The following is a 22,457-nucleotide window of genomic DNA, read 5'->3' as shown; positions in this document are numbered from 1 at the left end:
ACAGATTTATTTGAAAGCATAAACTGTGACAATAAAAATGACTTTCGTGACAATGAACTGACTTATTTCGTTATTTGCCAGGGTAGCAAAAACAGTCTTAGGGCAGCCCACATGGCTCAGTGGTTTAGCACCTGCCTTCAGCCCAGGGCGTGATCCTGGAGACCCAAGATTGAGTCCCACATCGGGCTCCCTGTGTGGAGCCTGCTTCTCCCCCCTGCCTGTGTCTCTGCCTCTCTCTTTGTGTCTCTAATGAATAAATAAATAAAATCTTTAAAAAAAAAACAGACTTTCCATTCTCAGTTATAGCAAATACAAGTGTGAGATATTATACTTTGTGCTTATTAGTAATATTACAATTTATTTAAAAAATAACCATTTATGTTTTACTGTCGTCATTGTATAGATGTCAATGAATGTGCCTTTTGGAATCATGGCTGTACTCTTGGGTGTGAAAACATCCCTGGATCTTATTATTGCACATGCCCTGTAGGATTTATTCTGCTTCCTGATGGGAAACGGTGTCATCGTAAGTATTTATCGCATTATTTTCTTTCATTTTCAGTGATGTTTCTAAGGTAGCTATGATCTGGGTTGGTGGTCCTTGATCAGCAGTATGCATCAGAATTATCTTGATATTTTAGAATGTACATGAATGACTAGACCCCAGATTTATTAAATTAAAACCTCTAAGGTTGGGAAACACGTATATAAATCTATCTATATATATATTTCTTGTTTCTTTATCCATATTTTACTGTGTATCTCTGAAAGATAAGCATGTAAAAACTCAATCATGATACTTTATTATATCTAAAACACTAGCTGTGATTCCCTGTTATCATCTATTATCTAGTTAGTTTTTAGGTATAATCACAATACCATTGTCACCTGAAAAAAATCAGCAATAATTCCCTAATAACATTAAATGTTGTCTAGATGTTCAAATTACCTTAAAAGGTCTTTTTAAACAGTTGATTCGTTTAACTAACCATCCAGACAAGAACTATGTATTCTATTAGCTTAATACTTCACTTTTATTCTGCAGATTCCCTCACTTCTTTCTTCTTTTTGTCTTTCTCTGAGTGACTTGTTTCACTTAGCGTTATGCCATCTAGATCCATCCAAGTTTTTGCAAATGTCAGTATTTCATTTTTATGAATAATAGTCCATTACACACACACACACACACACACACACATCCAATTACATCCAATTCTCCTTTATTCATTTATCTGTTGATGGACACTTAGGCTGCTTCCATAATTTGGCTATTGTCAAAATGCTGCAATAAACATAGGGGTGCATGTATCCTTTTGATTAGTGTTTTCATATTTTTTGGGTAAATATCCAGTAGTGTTATTCTGACAGGAGTGAAGTGATATCTCATTATAGTTTTGATTTGTATTTCTCTAATGATGAGTGATGTTGAGCGTCTTTTCATGCGTCTGTTGGTTACCTGTAGGTCTTCTTTGGAGAAATATCTGCTTATGTCTTCTGCCTATTTTAAAATTGGATTTTTTTGTTTTGTTTTTTGGGTGTTGAGTTGTATCAGTTCTTTAAATATTTTACATACTAACTCCTTGTCAGATATGTCATTTACAAATATCTTTCCCATCCAGTGGTTGTCTTTTTGTTTCATTGATTGCCTCCCTTGCTGTTCAGAGACTTTTTCATTTGATGTAGTCCCAAGAACTTATTTTTGCTTTTGTTTTCCTTGCCTTAGGAGACATATTTAGACATTGCTATGGCCAATTTCAGAAAAATTACTGCCAGTGCTCTCTTTAAGGATTTTTATGGCTTCAGGTCTTATGTTTAGTTCTTTAATCTATCTTGAGTTTATTTTTGTGGATGGCGAAAGAGTGGTCTAGTTTCATTCCTTTACAAGTAGCTATCCAGTTTTTCTAACACCATTTGTTAAAGAGACTGTCTTTTTCCCATTGCATATTCTTGACTCCTTTGTTGAAGATTGCTGACAATATAATTATGAGTTTATTTCTGGGCTCTCTATTCTGTTCTGTTAATCTATGTGTCTATATTTGTGCTGGTACCACATTGTTTTGATTACTACAGTTTTGTAATACATATTGAAACCTGGGATTGTGATACCTCCAGTTTTGCTTTTCTTTTTCAAGGTTTCTTTGGCTATTCAGTCTTTAGTGTTTCCCTACAAATGTTAGGATTATTTGTTTTAGTTTAGTTCTATGAAAAATGCTATTGATGTTTTGATAAGGATTACATTAAATCTGTAGATTGCTTTGGGTGAGTAGTATAGACATTTTAGCAATATCGGTTCTTCCAATCCATAAGCATGGAATATCTTTCCATTTATTTGTGTCATCTTGAATTTGTTTTATCAGTGTTTTATAGTGTTTAGGGTACAGGCTTCTCACTTCTTTGGTTAAATTTATTCCTTAATATCTTATTGTTTTGGTGGTATTGTATATGTGATTTTTTTTTAAATTTCACTTTCTGTGGCTTCATTATTAGTGTATAGGAATGTAGGATATTTCTGTAGATCAATTTTGTGTTCTGTGACTTTACTGAATTCACTTATCAGTTCTAATAGTTTTTTGGTGGAGTCTTTAGGGTTTTCCTCTGTAGTATCATGTCATCTACAAATAGTGAGAGTCATCTTCCTTACCAATTTGGATACTTTTTATTTCTTTGTGTTGCCTAGTTGCTATGGCTAGGATTTCCAGTATTATGTTGAATAAAAATCGTGAGTGGACATCCTTGGCCCCTGTGTTATTAATGGGTCAGTCTGGGACCACTTTGGCCTTGAGTTGAGTCATAACAGATGTTTGCCAGGGCTGTGACTGCACCAAACTGCAGGGTACTCTCCCTATGTTTGTCTCCTGAGAGGCTTTCAGTGGTGGCTGGGGCTCGCAGTCAGACTTGATGTCTATCCCGAGTTGCTGTCAAACATGTGTGTGGTTATCTTCCCTTCTCCCCAACACAAGAGTCACTTTTAAGTGGTGCTGGCCTCTGATGCGGCTCTTTGCATTATGCCAATCTTGTGGAGCCACTTTGGAGAACTCTTGCCTAGGACAGGTTAGATGCAGTAGGGGTCTACAGGAGAGCGTGGGGGCAGGATGTATTGTTAGTGAGCTAGGTGGAGAGTGTTGGCACTACTGATTCCCATAGGTGTCTGTGTATCTGGGCCAGGGGTGGGGGAGAGAAATAGCATGAGCCAGTTCTTTTGTTCCTGGAGAAGTCTCCTAAAGATCCTTTTCCCTCTAGTGAACATTTTGAAATTAGTAAATAAATCTCCTTTTTGTATACTCCAGGTGTTTTTCTAACTGCTGCTTCTATGCTGTATCTCAGTTTGCTCTTTGTTGTGCTGTCTCCTCAAGGGTGGGGATTCAGCTTCAGCTGAGCTCACTGGTATTTAAAGGTCCTGCTGTTTGAGCCAAGCCTCTCTGGTTTTCATAGCTAAATGTTATGGTACTTCATCTTCCCAGTGTGGGTCCCCCCATGCCTGGGATGGGGAGCCGGAGGTGAGGGTCTGCTCTTCTCCATTCTTTGTGCTTGCATTGGCACTTCCTCCCAAGGTATGTCTTGCCATGTCACTTTGGGTCCTAGCCATGTCCCTACAACAAGCTGTGGACAGTTTTTTTCTGCCAGTCTCCAGGTTGTTTTCTGGGTTATTTACACCGATGTGGGTGTTATCTAGATTTATCCATGGGATGAGGTGAGCTTAGTATCTTCCTACTCTGACACCCTCCATGGAAGTTGTTTGGGCATATTTTATTTATTTATTTATTTATTTATTTATTTATTCATTTATTTATTTATGATAGTCACACACACAGAGAGAGAGAGAGAGAGAGAGAGAGGCAGAGACACAGGCAGAGGGAGAAGCAGGCTCCATGCACCAGGAGCCCGATGTGGGATTCAATCCCGGGTCTCCCGGATCGCGCCCTGGGCCAAAGGCAGGCGCCAAACTGCTGCGCCACCCAGGGATCCCCTGTTTGGGCATATTTTTAATGATATCAAAATCACCTGGATGAGTAACAGCTAGTGTGTGTACTCTCTGATATTTTCCACATGCTGTGCCTAATTTAATGTTATTGCCACTCTAGTGATGGACACCAGTTTGGGCCAACATGGTACAGTACTCTACTGTAGATTTCTGCAAAGCTGGGTAACAGTGGCTAGTGAGGATCACCAGTTTTGTTTGTCTCGTCTAATCATTTCAGAGTTTTCTTGTATTGCAGTCTGTACTTTCCACTCTTCATAATGAGTTTGAGCCTAGAGTTGATCTACTCCAGCAACTTTTTCATGTGCTGTGAGGCCACCATCTTCCCACCTTAGGTATAGGACAGTTTCCAAACAAGAACAGCCACTAAGGTAGTTGAAATTGAGAAAGAGTCCAACAGTCTTTCAATGAATGGTTGTAGCAGCCATTAACAATAATATCCTAGATTTCCTTGTTATCTCGTAAGATATATTTTCCAGGCTTATCTTATATATTCTATGTTCTAGACCTGGCATTAGCAATTTCTTAAAGAATGATACTTGTTTTTAATGAGAAAATTACATTTAGAGAACATAATCTGCTACTACTAGGTTAGTCATTGTGTCTAGCCTTTCAGGCCATCAGAGCCAGGAAAACACTTTTTAAAGAGAGAAATAAAGTATAAATTTATATGGACATGCCCACTTTCAATTTAAGATTACATACTCTCGTACCTTCTTATAGGTTTCTTATTGAATCTACTAACATAGCTAAGTAGAAATTAATATTTAAGACCATATGCATTGTCTAGCCCTGTTCCAGAGATGATGATGAATAGATCAGTCTGAGTGTGGTAAGTGCTTATGACATTTAAGGCATTTAAAAATAGATGGATGGTAATGAATTTACCATGGGTAATGGTAATGAGATTACCCACTACATTTGTTCCTGTCTCTGGAACTTTCCCTTCTAATACCATGTAATTTACCAGTTGGCAAATATACTTAAGTGCATGATGTTAATGTGTTATGGAATACACTATGTGACATGCATAATCTCATTTGATTGTCAAAACTTCTAAGACCTCTATAGTACATGTATTTTCTATTTTAATCTTTGATTTTCTTGTAATTTATTTTGATGTATGGTGTAAGGTAGGGATGTAACTTTTCAAATCATTTCTCAGTTATTTCTGTGCCATGTTGGATGATCATTCACATGATCAATGATTTAAAATACCTTTACCACAGGGGCATCTGGGTAGCTCAGGTGGTTAAGCATCTGACTCTTGGTTTTGGTGCAGGTCATATGATCTCATGGCTTGTGGATTTACATCAGGCTCCACACTCAATGGAGAGTCTAGTTGAAGATTTCTCCTCCTCTGCCTCTCCTGCAACTTGTGTGTGCACATGCATGCCAGCTCTCTCTCTCAAATAAATAAACAAATCTTTAAAAAATACATTTATCATATACTACATTCTTATGCATACCTGAGTCTTTTTTTAAAATGAGCTTTCTCTCTGGCTCTATTATCTTTTCTGTCTATACCTGCACTTATTTAGTTAATGCTCCTTTATGATACATTTTGATATTTGTTAAGAGCCTCTCACTCTCTTCCTACACCTAACCACACTCATACCATGTTCTTAGTTTTTTTACGTATACAATTAGTTTTCCAGATGAACTTGCAAATCCTTTGGCTAAGTTATATTTAAAATATTTTGGAATTTTGATGATTAATAACTTTGAAAATATTATTTGACATAGAAGAAACTTAGAGGAAGCTAGAGTCATTTGCCAAAAAGAGAAGTCTTTCTTTAATTTTTTAGATTTGAGGATTTTCTGTATTTTTACATCACCCTTACCACAGCATTTCATAAATGTCTTTATGAAATGTCATTAACTTACTCTTTTTAGTGTAGCATTTTTTAGCTGTTGATTTTGCTAAATTTCCACAAATCTGACTTAACACTAATCTTGACCTTATGCTTCAATGATTAGAATTAATTGCCTGTCCGAGCAATACATCTAAATGTAGCCATGACTGTGTTCTGACATCAGATGGTCCCATATGTTTCTGTCCTGAAGGCTCAGTGCTTGAGGCAGATGGAAAAACATGTAGTGGTAAGTTTATTTACTTTTTGTTTGTTTGAAAACAAACTTTCTGAGTGACACCTAAAGATTGATCTTTGATATAATGGAGAAGAGACTTTCCAACATTATACTTGAAAAGATATTGGTGCAGCAGAATAGTATGTAGATTTTTGTCAGGTTTTTATTTGTGTTTTTTTTTTTTGCTTTTAGACAGCATAGCGTGGTGGTTATGAGCAAGGGCTTTGGAGTTAGACAGCTCTGAGGTAGCATTCATTACCTGTTACAAGCAGTGTTATTTTGGACTACTTGCCCTCCCTTAGTTTCATTTTTTTTTTTCATCTGTGGAAGTTAGTAGACCTGCCTCCTGGATTTGTGGCCAGCGTTGAACAAGATGATGGATGCAGAGTCTTTAGTTTATTCCTTGTAGCGAATTAATGCCTCTCTACTTTTATCTTCATAGAGATTTAAGCATATAGAGGGCTGGATATAACTTAAAATTAGCATATAGTTATGTGTGGCTTTTTTTTTTAAATAAAGAAAGCAAAAAAAAAAAAATCACAGGGCCAGAAATATATGTGAGAAAAAAATACATTACTCACTTGCAAGAATTAGACCAGCTGTCAAACTCATCAAAATATATTTTTTATTCCACTGTCAGTACACTTGTTTTTCAAACTCAGTGATAGTACAGAGGCCAAGGGTTGCTGGGTTGTGAAGGGTTAACATTCAAGACATGGGGTTATAGGAAAATGGAATATGATGACATTTTGCTCCTAGTCTCTGAAAAATAAATTTGATTGCAGCAGTATACAAGACTGTGGAAATGATTTTAAAAATCAACATATACTTAGTTCACTCACTATTTTGATGAAAAATTGTTTTATTTTTGAACGCATCATTAACAACTGCTTGTTTTTGTAGGCTGTTCATCACCTGATAATGGTGGATGTAGCCAGCTCTGCCTCCCTCTCAGCCCAGTATCCTGGGAATGTGGTTGCTTTCCTGGGTATGACCTACAACTGGACAAACAAAGCTGTGCAGCATCAGGTTAGTGCTGCGGACTTTGAAAGTGTGTCGCTGCAAAAAGATTATGTGAAACATTTTATTTAGAAAGATGGAGAGTTATGTTGCTTTTGGCTTCTGAGTAGAATGTCTGACTTCTTATTTTTGGAGATAGAAAACAAATAACATTGTAAATATAAATAAGAATCACAAAAATCATGTTTTTGAGGAATGTTTTTAAGTTTACTAGTACTCAGCAAAGATTTGTCATGACATTTAGTATGGCATTCCAGTATATGCGAAAATCACGACCAGAATAGTCTTAAAATACTTTATAGTTTAGAAGTGTTTAATAAATATTTGTTGATTGATTTGATTTTCATCTCTCCAGTGAATGTAACTATAATAATACTTTGACAAAATCTGTCCTTTTTATGTCAAAATTTAATATGTTGCTGAATGCTTGAATAATTTTTTCATCTTCTGATATTACATCTCTTAATCTTTCAGCAGCCTTGGATTCCTAGATTTATACCAAATTGATGTTATCTCTCCTAGGTTAATTATGCTTGTAATCTGAGATGACATAATGATGAGCCTGAAGAGCTTGATTTAGAGCCCAAGACTCTTAACTTCCTAGGGCGTTAGTGAATATAGCATAATCTGAGCTCTGAAAATATCAGAGGCCTTGTTATTAACCCGAATAATCATGCCTCCCTTTCAGAAGTACCCAGGTCAGAGAATGGTATTTATTTGGACATGAATTTATATAATCTGCTAATATTAAGATGTTTCTATATGTGTGAAGCAAGGAGATTATGGGACTAAGACTTGCATCATCTAGCTGTGGGGTTAGCTATTTAATGCTGGCTCTTTTTATAAGTAATTTGCATTTTAAAAGCAGGCACCCAGACAGAGGGGAATCCAGTAAAATGGAATTCTGATAAAATATCGCCTCATAGAAGAAATCTTCTTGACTGTCTTAACCTATACCACATTTGGTGGGAAATTAAGAAGGCAAACTGTAGAAAGAGGATACAGTGAAAAGGAAAAGTCAGAAGTGCTTATCGGGTTCCAAGGCATATTTTAAATACAGCCATACTTGAATTTGGTTAACAGGACCACAACCATTTTTGCTGTTTGCCAATTCTCAAGATATTCGACACATGCATTTTGATGGAACAGATTATGGAACCCTGCTCAGCCAGCAAATGGGAATGGTTTTTGCCCTTGATCACGACCCTGTGGAAAATAAGGTATGGTTTTGTCACTTGAACAGATGTGGCTATGCTTTAAGGGCAGAGTAGAGGATTTTATCCTAATAGATGACCTGAGCTACTTGAAAATCCTGTGCTAAGCTCAGAATGAATAAGCATAGAAAAATGTACATACAGACATTGGAGCGTAATTTGGGAAATTTCAAGGACACTCTTACTCTCATAACCTTAGCCTAGTCCTTACAGTGATTCAATCATTTTATTGAGAATGGTTGAGCAGGATCTTTATTTTTCAAAGATTTTATTTATTTATTCATGATAGAGAGAGAAAGAGAGAGAGAGAGGGAGAATGAGAGGCAGAGACACAGGCAGAGGGAGAAGCAGGCTCCATGCAGGGAGCCTGACGTGGGACTCGATCCTGGGACTCCAGGATCACGCCCTGGGCCAAAGGCAGGTGCTGAACTGCTGAGCCACCCAGGGATCCCCGGTTGAGCAGGATCTTAAATTTAGCTTCTCTTTGGAGATGAGTCTGGAAGGCTAGCACAGTGCCGTACACTCAGGAGGACTGCCATAAATAGTTTTTTAGGTATTTGCGGATAGCAGAAGGAGTGAGAGGTTGGGTGGATTATATTTGTCCTCGGTTAGCATGTACTTAAAACAAGATGTTATGGTGTCTTCTGGAGGTTAATCACACGGTAATTATAAATATACATAGTTATTAGTTAATTAGTTATTACTAGATAGTGCATTAATTTCTAGGATTTTAAACTTTGTATTTTTGTATCTTCCTGCTTTGAAGCAGTCTGGTAAATGGTCAAAAGAGACAGAGTGAAGCAGGTTGATTCTGTGTGTAATTGCTATGGATTGATAGCCAAATATAACTATTTTAGAAGTTTCATACTCAAACATTAGCAAAAAAAAAAAACAAAAAAAAAAAAACAAAAACCCTTCTTTCTTTTCCTTGAACTGAATCTATTGGACTCCATGGAAGAATTGTATTTGTAGAAATAAACAATTAATAGAAAAAAGTCAGTTCAAGATTCATTTATTACCAAACTAATTTTGTGTGTGTGTTTTTTTTTTCCCTCAACACAGTCAGCATTAGACCCAGAATGGACTTACAGTCATGTGGCTGTTTTTCATTTCCCTGGTTAAGTTCTCTTGCTCTTGCTCATCAAACTGTGGTCCTTGGACTGGCAGCATCAACATCACCTGGAACTTGTTAGAATTGCAGACTCCCAGGCTCTACCTCTGACCCCTGAAGCAGAATCTCCATTTTAACAAGATTTCCAGATGATTCGCATGCACATTTGAGTTTGAGAAGAGCTCTAGCTTAGTGTTTTTTAATAGGAGAAGTACCCATTTTTGTATTATGGAATAAAACCTTTTCTGTTTTATCTACAAAGATGATAATCCACTAGTTAATAAATTACCATTGTATGAACATTCTCATCATTTATTATAGTTTATGTACATATACATACTCAGTTAAAATTCCACCAATGCCATCATTAAATTGTCAGCTGACAACTGTTTTTAAAACTCTCACAAAATTCTTGTATCTGTTTGGTAGTCTGCATAGGAGACTTAAAAAAAGGGCTTTGCACCTGCAAGTTAGGTTCTGTTGACCAAGGTGGATTAATTAAAATGAAATTCAATATGGCCAGAGATCAAAGAAACTTTAGCAAATATCTAGACTTTGTCATTTTTACAGTAAAGAAAAATTAAGGTTAATGACTTGGCCAACGCAATTAAACAAAGAAGGGCCCAAACCAGGAGAGGAACCTGTAGGTCCAGGCTTGCAGTGAAGTGTAGTCTGCAGATTGAACAGCAGAAGATACAGCCTGGCTTGTAGCCCCCACTAAACTGCTCATCATAGCTCCCTTTCAGGCTGTAGAACCCATTAGAGTTTAAGTACAATGGCTTTGTTATTGACCAATTATCAAAGATTAATAAATCACCCAGTAGCAATAGAAATGTGTGCTAGGCACAGGGCTACAGGACCACACACACACACACACACACGTGTATATATAACTCCTTTTTAGTTTAATATTATCCGCATTTAACCAATGAGGACACTGAAGGTCTGAGACATGGAGGAACTTGCTTATGTTTACAGACATCTGGGAAGCAGCAGAGGTAGAAGGTGGAATCCAATTTGCAACTGTGTCTATCTCCAAAGCCAAGCTCTTAATGATTACACTATATGATCTGAAGATTTAATAACCATGTTTATATATATTCCACATGAATTTTTAAAAACAAATCTGACAGAAATGCCTATGTTCTTTTTTTGTAGATATACTTTGCCCATACAGCCCTGAAGTGGATAGAGAGAGCTAACATGGATGGTTCCCAGCGAGAAAGGCTTATTGAGGAAGGAGTGGATGTGCCAGAAGGTCTTGCCATAGATTGGATTGACCGTAAATTCTACTGGACAGACAGCGGGTATGCTTCCTCCTTTAGTTTTAAGCCATGTGGGATGGGAGTGATGGCATAGGTAATACTGCTGGCCTCATCCTCTACTTTGAACCCAAGAAAATATTGCTGGGCACTTGAGTGGGACTGGAGGAAAGATGCCCCTAACACTGTCCATTTTCCCTCCACTTTCTCCACACTACCAAGCAGGATGTTCCTCTTCTCATCAAGACTGGATCTATATCCAAGGGAGAATGGTGAGGACCAAGAAAGCAACATGTGTTTTTGCACTGTAGGCTGTGGTAATCGGAGAAATGCAAAGACTGTCTGAATACAATCAATTTTTTGATATGGATAAGGCCCTGTCCTGGGTAACGGAGATGCAAAGAAGCCTGAGGAGTGTCCATCTTTGCAGTAGGCTCATAGTTTAGCCAGGGAGCTAAGGCACGTGGACCCAGAAGAAAACAAAACAAAACAAAACAAAACAAAAAAAAAACCAGTACAAATGCTTGTTCTACATATCAGTACAAGAGATATATAAATAAGGCTGGGCATAAATAATTGCCAAATGAAGTGTGTCCACACCCAGAGGGAGCTTTGGAAGAGGTTCCAGGAAACAAGTAGCCCAACCCCCCTCATTTTAGAGACCGGAATTCACCTTCTGTCTCCCTGTGAATGAGCATGAAGGAGGGAGCAAGGCTTCACATGGGAGTTGTGAGCAAAGTCCTCACAAGATTGGAGAGATGGTCTACTTTCCCTTACGTGGGAAAGAACAGAACAGAACAACAACTCTGATGTGTCTGCCACCCTGGGGGTAATGCTTTTAGGGCTGTAGGAGGGGCAGTTGCATTTGGTGTATGTATGGCCTGTGTGAGCCCCAGGAGTGGTGGTGACAGGAGGAGGGTGAAGGAAGGAAGTGGGTGCTCCTATGTGTGCTAATGAGAGCCCTCTCCTTGCTTCCAAGAGAGACAGCTAACCACAGAGTATAGGCAGCTGTCACAAGATAGTGTTTAAATTCTCTGTGCTCTAGCATGTTTTCTCAGAATAACTTAAAGCCATAGAGTGTAATGGTAGCCAACTTATGCAACTGAGTTAAAGTAAAAGAAGATGATAGAATTAGGAGTTCACCTAGGAGTTCATCTCTATGAAATCAGCGGTCCCAATTCAGAAGGAGAGGTCCCAGGGAACAGGTTTATATGCTTGGAGGTAGGTTTTCTATGTCCTAGAAACATGGGAAACAAATGGTGTTTTAAAAATGAGCCAACTGTACAGTGGTGTGCAGTTATCAATAACATGGTACTTTTATGTCCAGGGTAAGTATATTTTCATTCATTCATTCATTTTGGTTTACATAAACATACTTTTATTCCTTTATTCTTTGGATATCCATTTATTGAATAACTGGAATGCACTAGACATTGTGCTAATAGCTTTATATCCATAACACTATGAATCCCAAAAAAGGTAAGTTTTCTTATCCCCAATTTAAAGATTAAAAAATTGGGAATTAAAGAGGAAGGTACCTTTCCCAATGGCAAACAGCCAGCAAAAGGTAGATCTGGAATTTCAGTTGTAGTAATGATAAAAATCATAATAGCAACCTCTTCTGTGTTGAACCTACTTAAAAGGACATTTTAAAATGTCAGCTGTGCATAATAACAGAGCTTGTCCATGGTTGTTCTCCGAAGGGTAAACGTTGATCAGGACAGCAGATGTGAGCCGCTCTTGGTCTCTCTGAGGAGCCAGGTCTCCTCATATTTCCCACATTTGCACAGCACCTTTAATTTTAACAACATTTGATTAATGGCCTCATGGTACCTCCTGCAAGGCAATGCCTTCAGGAGCTAGTCACACACCTCCGTGTCCCAAAGAGTCAGACCTCAAATTCCCTAGTTCATTGGCTTCAGTAATAACAAGCCCTTCTAAGTCCTCTTCCCTCTAACAGCAGCTGTTAAAAAGAAAACCTTTAATTTGTCTGGAAATGAGAGGTTTATAGCTTGAAAACCTTGATATTAGCTAGAAATTGGATTTAAATAACTGAGATTCCAAGCTCATGATTTTAGATTATATGGTAACTTTTAACCAGTTAAAAGAGCCAGAGTGGATGCTTACAGTTTATATTGGCTGAGGAAAAGACAGATTCAAATTAACATCTAACAATAGGAAGGAAGCTAATTGATAATTCTACTGGCAATACTATTATTTAGCATTGAGGAATCCTGATTCTTAAAGTCAAAAGCCCAGTAAAAATGAATCAGGAGGGTAAAAACATATGTTTGCTCATGATTGATACCTACCAGGTGGAATAAATCACTCTTTTAGGGTTCCAGATGGATAACTGCTATGCTGGAAACAGGGTGGGTTTTGGAGCATGCCAGTGGCATCCAGGCCAATTAGATCATGGATAAAAAGAGAAAGATGCTCCACTAGATGAAGGGTCATGCTTGAACTCCTATGCACCCAAATATCTGTGCTCGTCTTTGCTTTCTCATTACCAACACTGGAGTTAGGGATTTGTTTTCTGCTGAATCAAATAGATGTGTATTATTGGGTGAACCCCTTGGGGAGCTTTGAAAGTAAATTCCAGCAATCCTACCTAAGACAGCTCCAGATTCAGGAGCTTATGTCACTCTGATTCTCATCATTTCACTCCTGCTCAAAACAGTAAGAATTCAGAGATGATGTAACAGTGAAACCAGAATTGACAGTTTTATCTCCCCTGGTCACAAGCAAGTGGCCTCAGAATTCCTTCCCTCCCACCAAGGGACAGGCTCAATGACAGTTGTGATTGAGTGAATTTGACACATCGAATTCAAAAATATCGTCCACCCGGCAGTACCTTCCCGATGATCACTTCATCTGGGAATAGAATTATCCTTTAAAAGTGGCACAGGAGTACAAATGGCTTCAAATTATCCACTGCCCTGAGTTAGTGATTTGCAAAGTGTCCTTGGCCAGCACAAGCCCTGAGCCAATTTTACCTTTGCTTTCTCTCCTTCATAAAAACTATGAGGAGGAATCTATGAAGCCTCTTCCCCACCAGGTGCTTGTAACCACACTTGGATAAACCCCCCAGAGACTTCCTTAGTGCTTAGTAGAATAGGGAAAGGGGAATAGTACTGCTCTGTGTTTCTGGGAAGGCCCACAAGAACAAGGGCTAGGCCCTTCCAGATGTTCGTTGAATGAATTAAAAATAACCATACTTTCTAGTTTGCTAGGGAAGCAGGCTGAGCGGACACCACATGGTAGGGAGGGGAGGTTCTTCTTCTCCCCTCAGCCTGTGGTCCTACCTGCTTCTGGATGCTGCTTGGAAGCCCAGGTTAGTATACAGGGTGAGAGTGTGCTGGACTAAAGCATCTGCCCTGGGTCTGCCACCTGCGTTGTTAACATTCTCTATACTAGAATTCCCTCTCCTCCTGCCAAACTCTAAGCTCTATAAAGACAAAGACAGGGTTTTGTTTACTATCGTCTCCAATGCTGAGGTCAATCTCTGACACACAGTAGGTGCTCAGTTAATATTTATTTGATAATGAAAGTCAAACAAATAAATAGAAAAACCAGAAAACAAGGATTTTCTCCTCTGCCAGAACCCAAAGGGTTATTATTATTTTTTTAATGTAAAGATGAGCAAATAATAATTTTAGTACTCCCATTTGTCTTAGAATTATGTGGAAGAAAATTAAGTCAACATAAATCTCCCTTCTGCTGTCCTCATGCTGGCTGTCTCTTGGCTCTTTGAGGCCTACTCTCTCTCTTTCCTGTGATCTGTAACCAGGAAGTACAGCTCCCCCTCTGGCTTTCATTGGGTTCAGCAGGAGCTGGGATGTTGTGAAGAAAAAGGATTGGTGGTATTTATGCTCCTGACTTTGTCCCTGCCAGACCCCTGACACAGTTGCCTTGTACCTTATCCTTTCACTGTGTATTTTAGTTGTGTGGGATAAATATTGGGATGCTGATTGAAAGACTGTGTTAAAAAAAATAGAATTTGTGAATGTATGTCCTGATGTGTGTGTGTGTGTGTGTGTGTGTACATGTGTTGGTCCTGACTTGTGTTGAGAGTATATGTGTGCACACATGTGGTGGAGGTGGTTTAGAGTGCCTCTTTGTGCATTTCACTAAGTAACAGAGAAAAAGGAGTATTTTTGTTTAAAAAGTTGATATTTAAAGTTGATATAACAAGCTCCTTTATATTGCATGCATTTTAGAAAATCTCTTATTGAAGGGAGTGATTTAAATGGAAAACATCGTGAGGTAATCATCAAGGAAGACATCTCTCAGCCACGAGGAATTGCTGTTCATCCAATGGCCAAGTAAGTTTTGTGAAAATAAGGCACTTGCCCATAGAGGTCATGAGACAGTTCATGTTTGATATACTAGTGTTCAGAATTTTTCTTAAGATCTCAGGTGTTCAGTGGAATCAGAAATCAAGAGAATCCATGAGATTAGTTCAAACTTTCAGAAATGATATAACTAGCATGACTTCCCCAACCTTTTATGTCTTTTGACTTTCTATTCTTACATAAACATTTTGTTATTCAGATAACCTTCCTTTTAAGCAAATTTAATTTTTTAAAAAAGAAGTGGGCTATAGATGCAAACCCATAAAACTACTTCCTTTAAAAATCTATATTATTGCTTTCCTGAGCAAAGTATGGTATTTAGATTGTATGGTTTATGAATTCTATTTAGAAAAATCATAGGATGAGTTCTAATGATAGGTCATTCCTAGATTTAGACAACTGGAAAAAGAAATCACGGAAGGTTAGAGGACTGTGTTGCTAATTGTGAATTAATAACATATTGTTGACAAATGTTGGTTCAGGTTTAGAGAATTAAGTAGAATAATGAATTCCTTCCTAGTTGTTAAAAAACAAGGGTTAAAAACTAACCCTATTTAATTTATAATGGGAATTTTATGAGGGTGATGGGAAATAATATATTGGTAGTAATTGGTAATTGATTTGGAGCCAGCCACGTGATTAAAAAAGTGAAAATGTAACCATCTCTAAACAAACTAGCATAAAAGATAATGAACCATATTGACCTCAAAAAATGTGCCTCAGCATCTGATTTATGGAACTTAAAATCAACCAAATTAACTGAGTACATTGTATGAAACTAGATAACAGATAAATATGCTATTTCCTTTATGCTGTAATTTTACATATATAGTAAGTTTTACATATGCAGAGCAAAGGAACAGGCTAATAAGATTTTATTGCCTTCTGCAGCATGAAACACTAATTTAAGAATATGCTCTTGAACACACTTTCAATTGGTAATATAGTACAATTTTTCAAACTAATAATTTCTTCTTTATCCAATGATCTGAGCTTTAATTCAGCATTACCTGTCCAAGATGCTCTACATAAAAAGATAATTTTTGCTATTGAGAATTATTTGTCCGATGTACACTGTTATACTTTCTGTATTCCTTGGTGTACTACTTCAGTTTATTCTAAAATGATTTTACATTGATGTTTTCAGTGTTGAAAGAATGGAAGAATTTTTTCATGCAATTTTATTTGTTGTATGCTTTCTTGATTAAAGGAGATTATTCTGGACTGATATGGGGATTAATCCACGAATTGAAAGTTCTTCCCTTCAAGGCATTGGCCGACTGGTTATAGCTAGCTCTGATCTGGTCTGGCCCAGTGGAATAACGATTGATTATGTAACTGACAAATTGTACTGGTGTGATACCAAGCTGTCTGTGATTGAGATGGCCAATCTGGATGGTTCAAAACGCCAAAGACTTGCCCAGAACGATGTAGGTGAGACTTTGGGATGGGTGATTTCTTCATCTTGACCTGAGTGTTGATGCGTGTTAAATAAAAAGTGTGTTTATACACACACACACACACACACACACATACACACACACGCACAAACATACACTCACCTGTGAGAGAGATATGGAGACAGACTTCTTTGGGAATGTCTGAGCTACAAAGATTACCTTCACATTGGAATACTGGATAAAACATTGTGATGAATAATCATTTCTCTTTGCCAAGATTTCCCAAAATCAGAATGAAAATATTAAAAATTTACGACTTCTCTAGGAATAAGAACTTGGTTCAGTTGTTGTCATTTCTTATGTTTTAGGCAAAGATTAATAAATATAGTTTTCTTTCCTATTATATTTTCCGATTTTTCATGGGATGTCATGTATGTTCATAAATATATTTAAAATGCTATAGTCTATGCTAAGTGTTAACAGAGAAATACTGGGGGATCCCTGGGTGGCTCAGCGGTTTAACGCCTGCCTTGGGCCCAGGGCGTGATCCTGGAGATCTGAGATCTAATCCCACATCCAGCTCCTTACATGGAGCCTGCCTCTCCCTCTGCTTCTCTCTCTCTATGTCTCTTATGAATAAATAAATAAAATCTTTAAAAAGAGAGAGAGAGAGAAATACTGGGGGTGCCTGGGTGCCTCAGTCAGTTAAGTGTACAACTATTGGTTCAGCTCAGGTCATCATCTGTGGGTCAGGAAGTGAGCTCCCTGTGGGGCTCCCTGCTCAGCGAGAAGTCGACTTCCCTTCTGCCCCTCCACTCATTCCTTCCCCGTGTGCACTCACGCATGCTCTCACTTTCATAAATAAATAAATCCTTTAAAAAGACAGAGAGCGAAATACTGAATGTACCAGAAGCCATTGCATGTTCTTGAGCAGGAAATGTGTATGATAAGACTGGCACCTCACTGTAACCCTTAGTAACAGTATAAGGGTTGGATTGAAATCTGGAGAGAAGGAAATTAGTCAGGAGACTCCAACAGTTGTCCAGTCAACAGTTGATGAAAGCCTGAGATAGAACATTGCCATTTCAAAGTGGAATGGAGGATTAGAGTATTAAAAAGAATTACTATGAACGAAAAATTTAGAGGATTTGGTCATAGATTAAATATCAGCACAAGAGCCAGAAAGATGTTGAAGATGCTTCCGAGATTCAGAAACTGGTTGGTTGAGAAGATACAAAAATATAGTCTATCTCTTTTATGAAGAAGCTGACTAATAATCCGCATAAGATATTTATTTTTGTCATTCTTTTTGGCTTAGAAGATATGAATTTCTAGATTTGTATTATACATTAAATAGGTCATGATAAGTAAAACTGAAAATCTTGCATACTTCCAAGTTTCCTTGAAAATTAAAAGTATACTTTACAATAAATCATAAGCCCATCTAAGATCATAGACTTTATTCATCCATGCACTTAACAGATATTTATTGAATCATTTTAGGAAGTAGAGATACAGTAGAGAGTAAAATAAAAATGGTTCCTGTGAAGTCCTGGAGCCTGGGATGTGGGGACATATATTATTTAAAAAATACATCACCCAAATAAATGGAAAATTATAGCTTCGCTATATGGAGGTATAAAGGGATTTGAATTATCCAAATCAGAATGTAAAGATACCATATGCTAAACCAAAAAGCATAGCAAATACTTAGTGAATAATTTCTGTGGTGCTATAATATGTGACTAATACAACTTCCTATTAAAAGCAGTTATCAAATATTTGATATGAAAATATCTAAGTGACCATTTACATCATTACAGTGCCATCTACTGGCATAAAAGTGGTGGCTTCTCAGCTGCTAACTCAGAATTTTTAATGTAAAGATTTAAGGATTAAACTAACATTTTTTATTTACTTATTTATTTTAAAGATTTTATTTATTTATTTGAGAGACAGAGCATGGGGGGTCAGAGGGAAGAGGGTGAAGCCGACTTCCCACTGGGCAGGGAGCCCAATGCGGGGCTCGATCCCAGGACCCTGAGATCATGACCTGAGCTGAAGGCAGATGCTTATTGGACTGAGCTATCAAGACAATTTTCATATGGTCTCACTCATGTGTGGAATCTAAGAAATGAAACAGAGGATCATAGCGAAAGAGAGGGAAAAATAAAACAAGACAAAATCAGAGAGGGAGACAAACCATAAGAGACTCTTAATCATAGGAAAGAAATTGAGGGTCACTGGAGGGGACAGGATGGGGGGACGGGGTAACTGGATGATGAACTTTAAAGAGGGCACATGATGTAATGAGCCGTGGGTGTTATATAAGACTTATGAATCACTGACCTCTACCTCTGAAACCAATAATACATTATATGTTAATTAATTGAATTGAAATAAAATTAAATAATATATTACATTAAAATTTAATTTTGCAAGGGAGGTGAAATAAAGACATAAACTCACAGAATAAAAATTTAAAGAGAAAAAATTGGATTCATTCATTCATTTTTTTTTTGAGAGAGAGTGTGCGTGGGGGTGATGAGGAGAGGCAGAGGGCAGAGTAGGGAGAGAGAGAATCTTAAGCAGGCTTCATGCTCATTGTGGAGTCTGATGCAGGGCTCAATCTCATGACCCTGAGATCAAGGCCTGAGCCAAAATCAAGGGATGGATGCTTGACTGATTAAGCCACCCGGGTGCCCCTGAAGAAACTAATTTTTTATTTAACATTCAACTGTAGCTCTACTATTTAAAAACATAAGGAAAATTATGTCTAGTGTGAGGATTTGTTGAAAAACTCTCACTAATTCTCATCAAGTATACTTCAAAATTAAAAATGAGAAAAACAAAAAAATTTTTAAAGGTTTTAAAAACCATAGCTAATTCTGACACATGCTACAACATGTGTGAACCCTAGGGACATTATGGTGAGTGAAATAAGCCAATCATAAAAGACAAATACATATGATTCTATCTACCTGAAGTATCTAGATTAGTCACAGTCATGGGAAGAAAAAATACAGTGATATTTGCCAGTGACTAAAAGGAATGAGAAATGGAAGTTGTGGTTTAATGGATATACGGTTTCAGTTTTGCAAGATAAAAAAATTCTGGAAATGGGCTACACAACAAAGTGAAGATACTTAACAATACTGAAATGCACACGGGTTAAGATGATACATTTTATGTTAAATCTTTTTTGCCTTAGCAAAACAAAACAAAACAAAACAAACAAACAAACAAAAACCAAACACCTCACAGCTGTATAAAAAAATTTCCTTGCTACATTTATTGCTTGAGTTAAGGACAAAGGCTAGAGACTAAAACGCATCTTAATGGCCCTGGTCAATAATGATGATTGGAGACTCATTGTCCCCAGGATAAGTGATTTTGAGTTTGCTGCCAAAAGAGGGAGACATTCATTCTAATCTACTAAATCCATTGCTCATTTGCTAAAGAAACAAACAAACAACAACAACAACAACAAAAACCACAACAGCAACAAAAAAAACTGGCTTGGGAAATGTGACTGGACATGATTAAAGCTTCCAAATGTGGGACTCTGCAGCTTTAGCCTCTAACCACTTGAGATAGTGTATTACAGCATTTCCCTGCTTACTATAAATACTTGAATATCTTATCAGGGCAGTTCCAGGGGCATGGAGAGGTGGTTAGTTGAGGTGGGGTCGGAAGAGCCATTTAGGGGTTGATAAGAGCCATGAAAATGGAGGCAGGAGATAATAGATACTTTTAAACAGCTTGGCTAAGAAGGGAAGGAAAAAGACAAAAAGAAGCTAGAGGAGCCAAGAAGATGAGGATATTAATGAGCTAAGGGAAGGAAGCTAGTAGAATGAAGAGAATGAAGGTGTAAAAGAGAAGGGTAATTGACAGAACCAGGTGTGAGAGGAGACAGGAAGAATGAGCCCAGGAGGACAGGCCAATGGACTAATACCAGGTAACGGGAGAGATGGGAAAGGAGGCGGGGATCCAGTGCAGGGATCCAATGCAGGGAGATGTGTTGCTGCAGATGGGAATTTAAGGAGACACTATTACTCAATTCTTTCAAATTGTTAAAGATCCTTGCAACAACCAGTGGCAACTTAGTCTATCACTTATTGTTGCTGCTCAAAAGGCAAGAATCCTAATGCAAAGAGAGATAAAATAACTTACTGAAGCTTAGCCTATAGTGACCAAGTCACCAAACATGGAAACATTGTCACCCTGGCCTCCCCCTCCTTGACATTCTGTCAATAGCCCACATTCCCCCACTCTGCGGATGCTGTGTGTCAACGCTGGGACCTCCTACCACCAGGCTCCCATTCTAAGACGAGGTTCCCTCAACCTGTGGGTTCTCCGTGATGCAGGTGGAGGTAGCCGCAAGTATCTTGCTTAGCAGCTATGTGAAAGGAATGCTGCAGTGTAGGAATCGTGTGAGCATGTTGTAAGCCTTGTTCTTTTAAAAATATTCATGGCAAAGACAAGATGTGTGTAATGGATTGAAACTGCTTCCAGGTCACCCATTTGCTATGGCCGTGTTTGAGGATCACGTGTGGTTCTCTGATTGGACTATGCCATCAATAATAAGAGTGGACAAGAGGACTGGCAAAAACAGGGTACGTCTCCGAGGCAGCATGCTGAAGCCTTCATCACTGGTTGTAGTTCATCCATTGGCAAAACCAGGTACACTGGCCATGTCACACAGTCTTTCTTAGGCTGGCATCTATAACCATTTTAATTGTTTGATGTGAGAGGCGGAGGGGGGTATTGCAATTCTCATTAATTTAGGTAGATGTTAAGATTTCCTGAGATTGGGTTGGGTCTAAACTAAGACAATCTGGTAGTGAATTTGGGCTTTGTCTCCCCATTCTCATGTTTACTTCTCCTGACCAGCTTCTACTTAATTGTTCCTTTTCACAGACTCCTTGGGTTAAAGGCACTGAGGGTGGGGATGGGGCGGGGCACAGTTTAGACACCTGAGGCGAAAGCTTCTATCTATTCTGGGGCCTTTTCCTAGCCCTTGAGAGTGCCAGGGAGTGAGCATCCTCCAGTGTCCTCTAATAACCTCCTTCTGAATTGCTCTTTGTTGGTTTGACTAGATTATGAGTCAGGAAATAGGGATTATATCTGCCTAAAAAACTTCTTGAACAAAAGTACTGGCTATATTCAATAAATACTCATAAGGTAATAACATTCTGAACTTACCCAAGAACTGGCTCTGTTTGGAACTCTCCCGAAATAGTTCTTGATATAGGCTCCATTTAGATACACCGAGTTTCTCTCCCCAAAAGCTATAATGCTGTGGTTTGTACCAATGGCACTTTTTCAATCTCCAAGCCCATCTGTGAATGTACCTCTTTTCCCCCACAAGGAGCACAGCCCTGCTTATATCAAAATGGAGGCTGTGAACATATTTGCAAAGAGAGGTTTGGAACTGCTCAATGTTTGTGTCGTGAAGGTTTTGTGAAAGCCCCAGATGGGAAAATGTGTCTGGCTCTGAATGGCCATCAGATACCGGCAGGTAAGATGATAAATTATATGGCTAAATTATCTTACTTTGGCTCAGGAATATAGTTCTCTATCAATCCTTGTGCTATTGCTGATTTTCAGTATTTTGTATTATTAAAAGATTTTCTGCTTCAGAGCGCCTGGGTGGCTTAGTTAGTTCTGCATCTGACTCTTGCTTTCAACTCAGGTCATGATCTCAGGGTTGTGAGATCGAGCCCTACCCTGGGCTCTGCTGTGGACATGGAGCCTGCTTAAAGATTCCATCTTTTCCTCTGCCTCTGCACCTCCTCCCCTCCAAAAAAACCCAGCTTCCCTGCTTTTAGGGATGCCAAGTCTTTTTGTTTTGTTTGTTTGTTTTCTCTGATGAATTTGGTCTCCTTTTTAAAGACTAAATTCAACTGACCTCCTCTAGTAAAATGAACAAATGATAATATTCAACATGTTAGGTTCCAGTCCTTTGGCCCCCCACTTACAATGGAGTGGCCCAAACTTGGAAAAATAAATGCCAGCATTTTAC

At 38.2% G+C, this 22,457-nt stretch overlaps 1 protein-coding gene and 1 pseudogene across 1 annotated transcript in view; one reads left to right on the top strand and one right to left on the bottom strand.

The window, feature by feature from the left end:
* The window catches only part of EGF (epidermal growth factor), a 93,662-nt gene that overhangs the window by 43,405 nt on the left and 27,800 nt on the right, over nt 1-22,457 (top strand). Inside the window, 9 exon segments of the mRNA NM_001003094.2 lie at nt 404-526; nt 5,960-6,082; nt 6,974-7,099; nt 8,174-8,310; nt 10,574-10,722; nt 14,898-15,002; nt 16,243-16,466; nt 20,948-21,115; nt 21,804-21,953. Coding sequence (NP_001003094.2) covers nt 404-526; nt 5,960-6,082; nt 6,974-7,099; nt 8,174-8,310; nt 10,574-10,722; nt 14,898-15,002; nt 16,243-16,466; nt 20,948-21,115; nt 21,804-21,953 — 1,305 coding nt within the window.
* Nucleotides 3,971-4,301, bottom strand: LOC119867203 (annotated as a pseudogene).

Source organism: Canis lupus, chromosome 32 (genome assembly GCF_011100685.1).
Source record: "Canis lupus familiaris isolate Mischka breed German Shepherd chromosome 32, alternate assembly UU_Cfam_GSD_1.0, whole genome shotgun sequence".
Classification (NCBI taxonomy): Eukaryota; Metazoa; Chordata; class Mammalia; order Carnivora; family Canidae; genus Canis; species Canis lupus.
The sequence above is the reverse complement of the archived record's forward strand: the minus strand, read 5'-3'. Positions and strand labels throughout refer to the sequence as shown.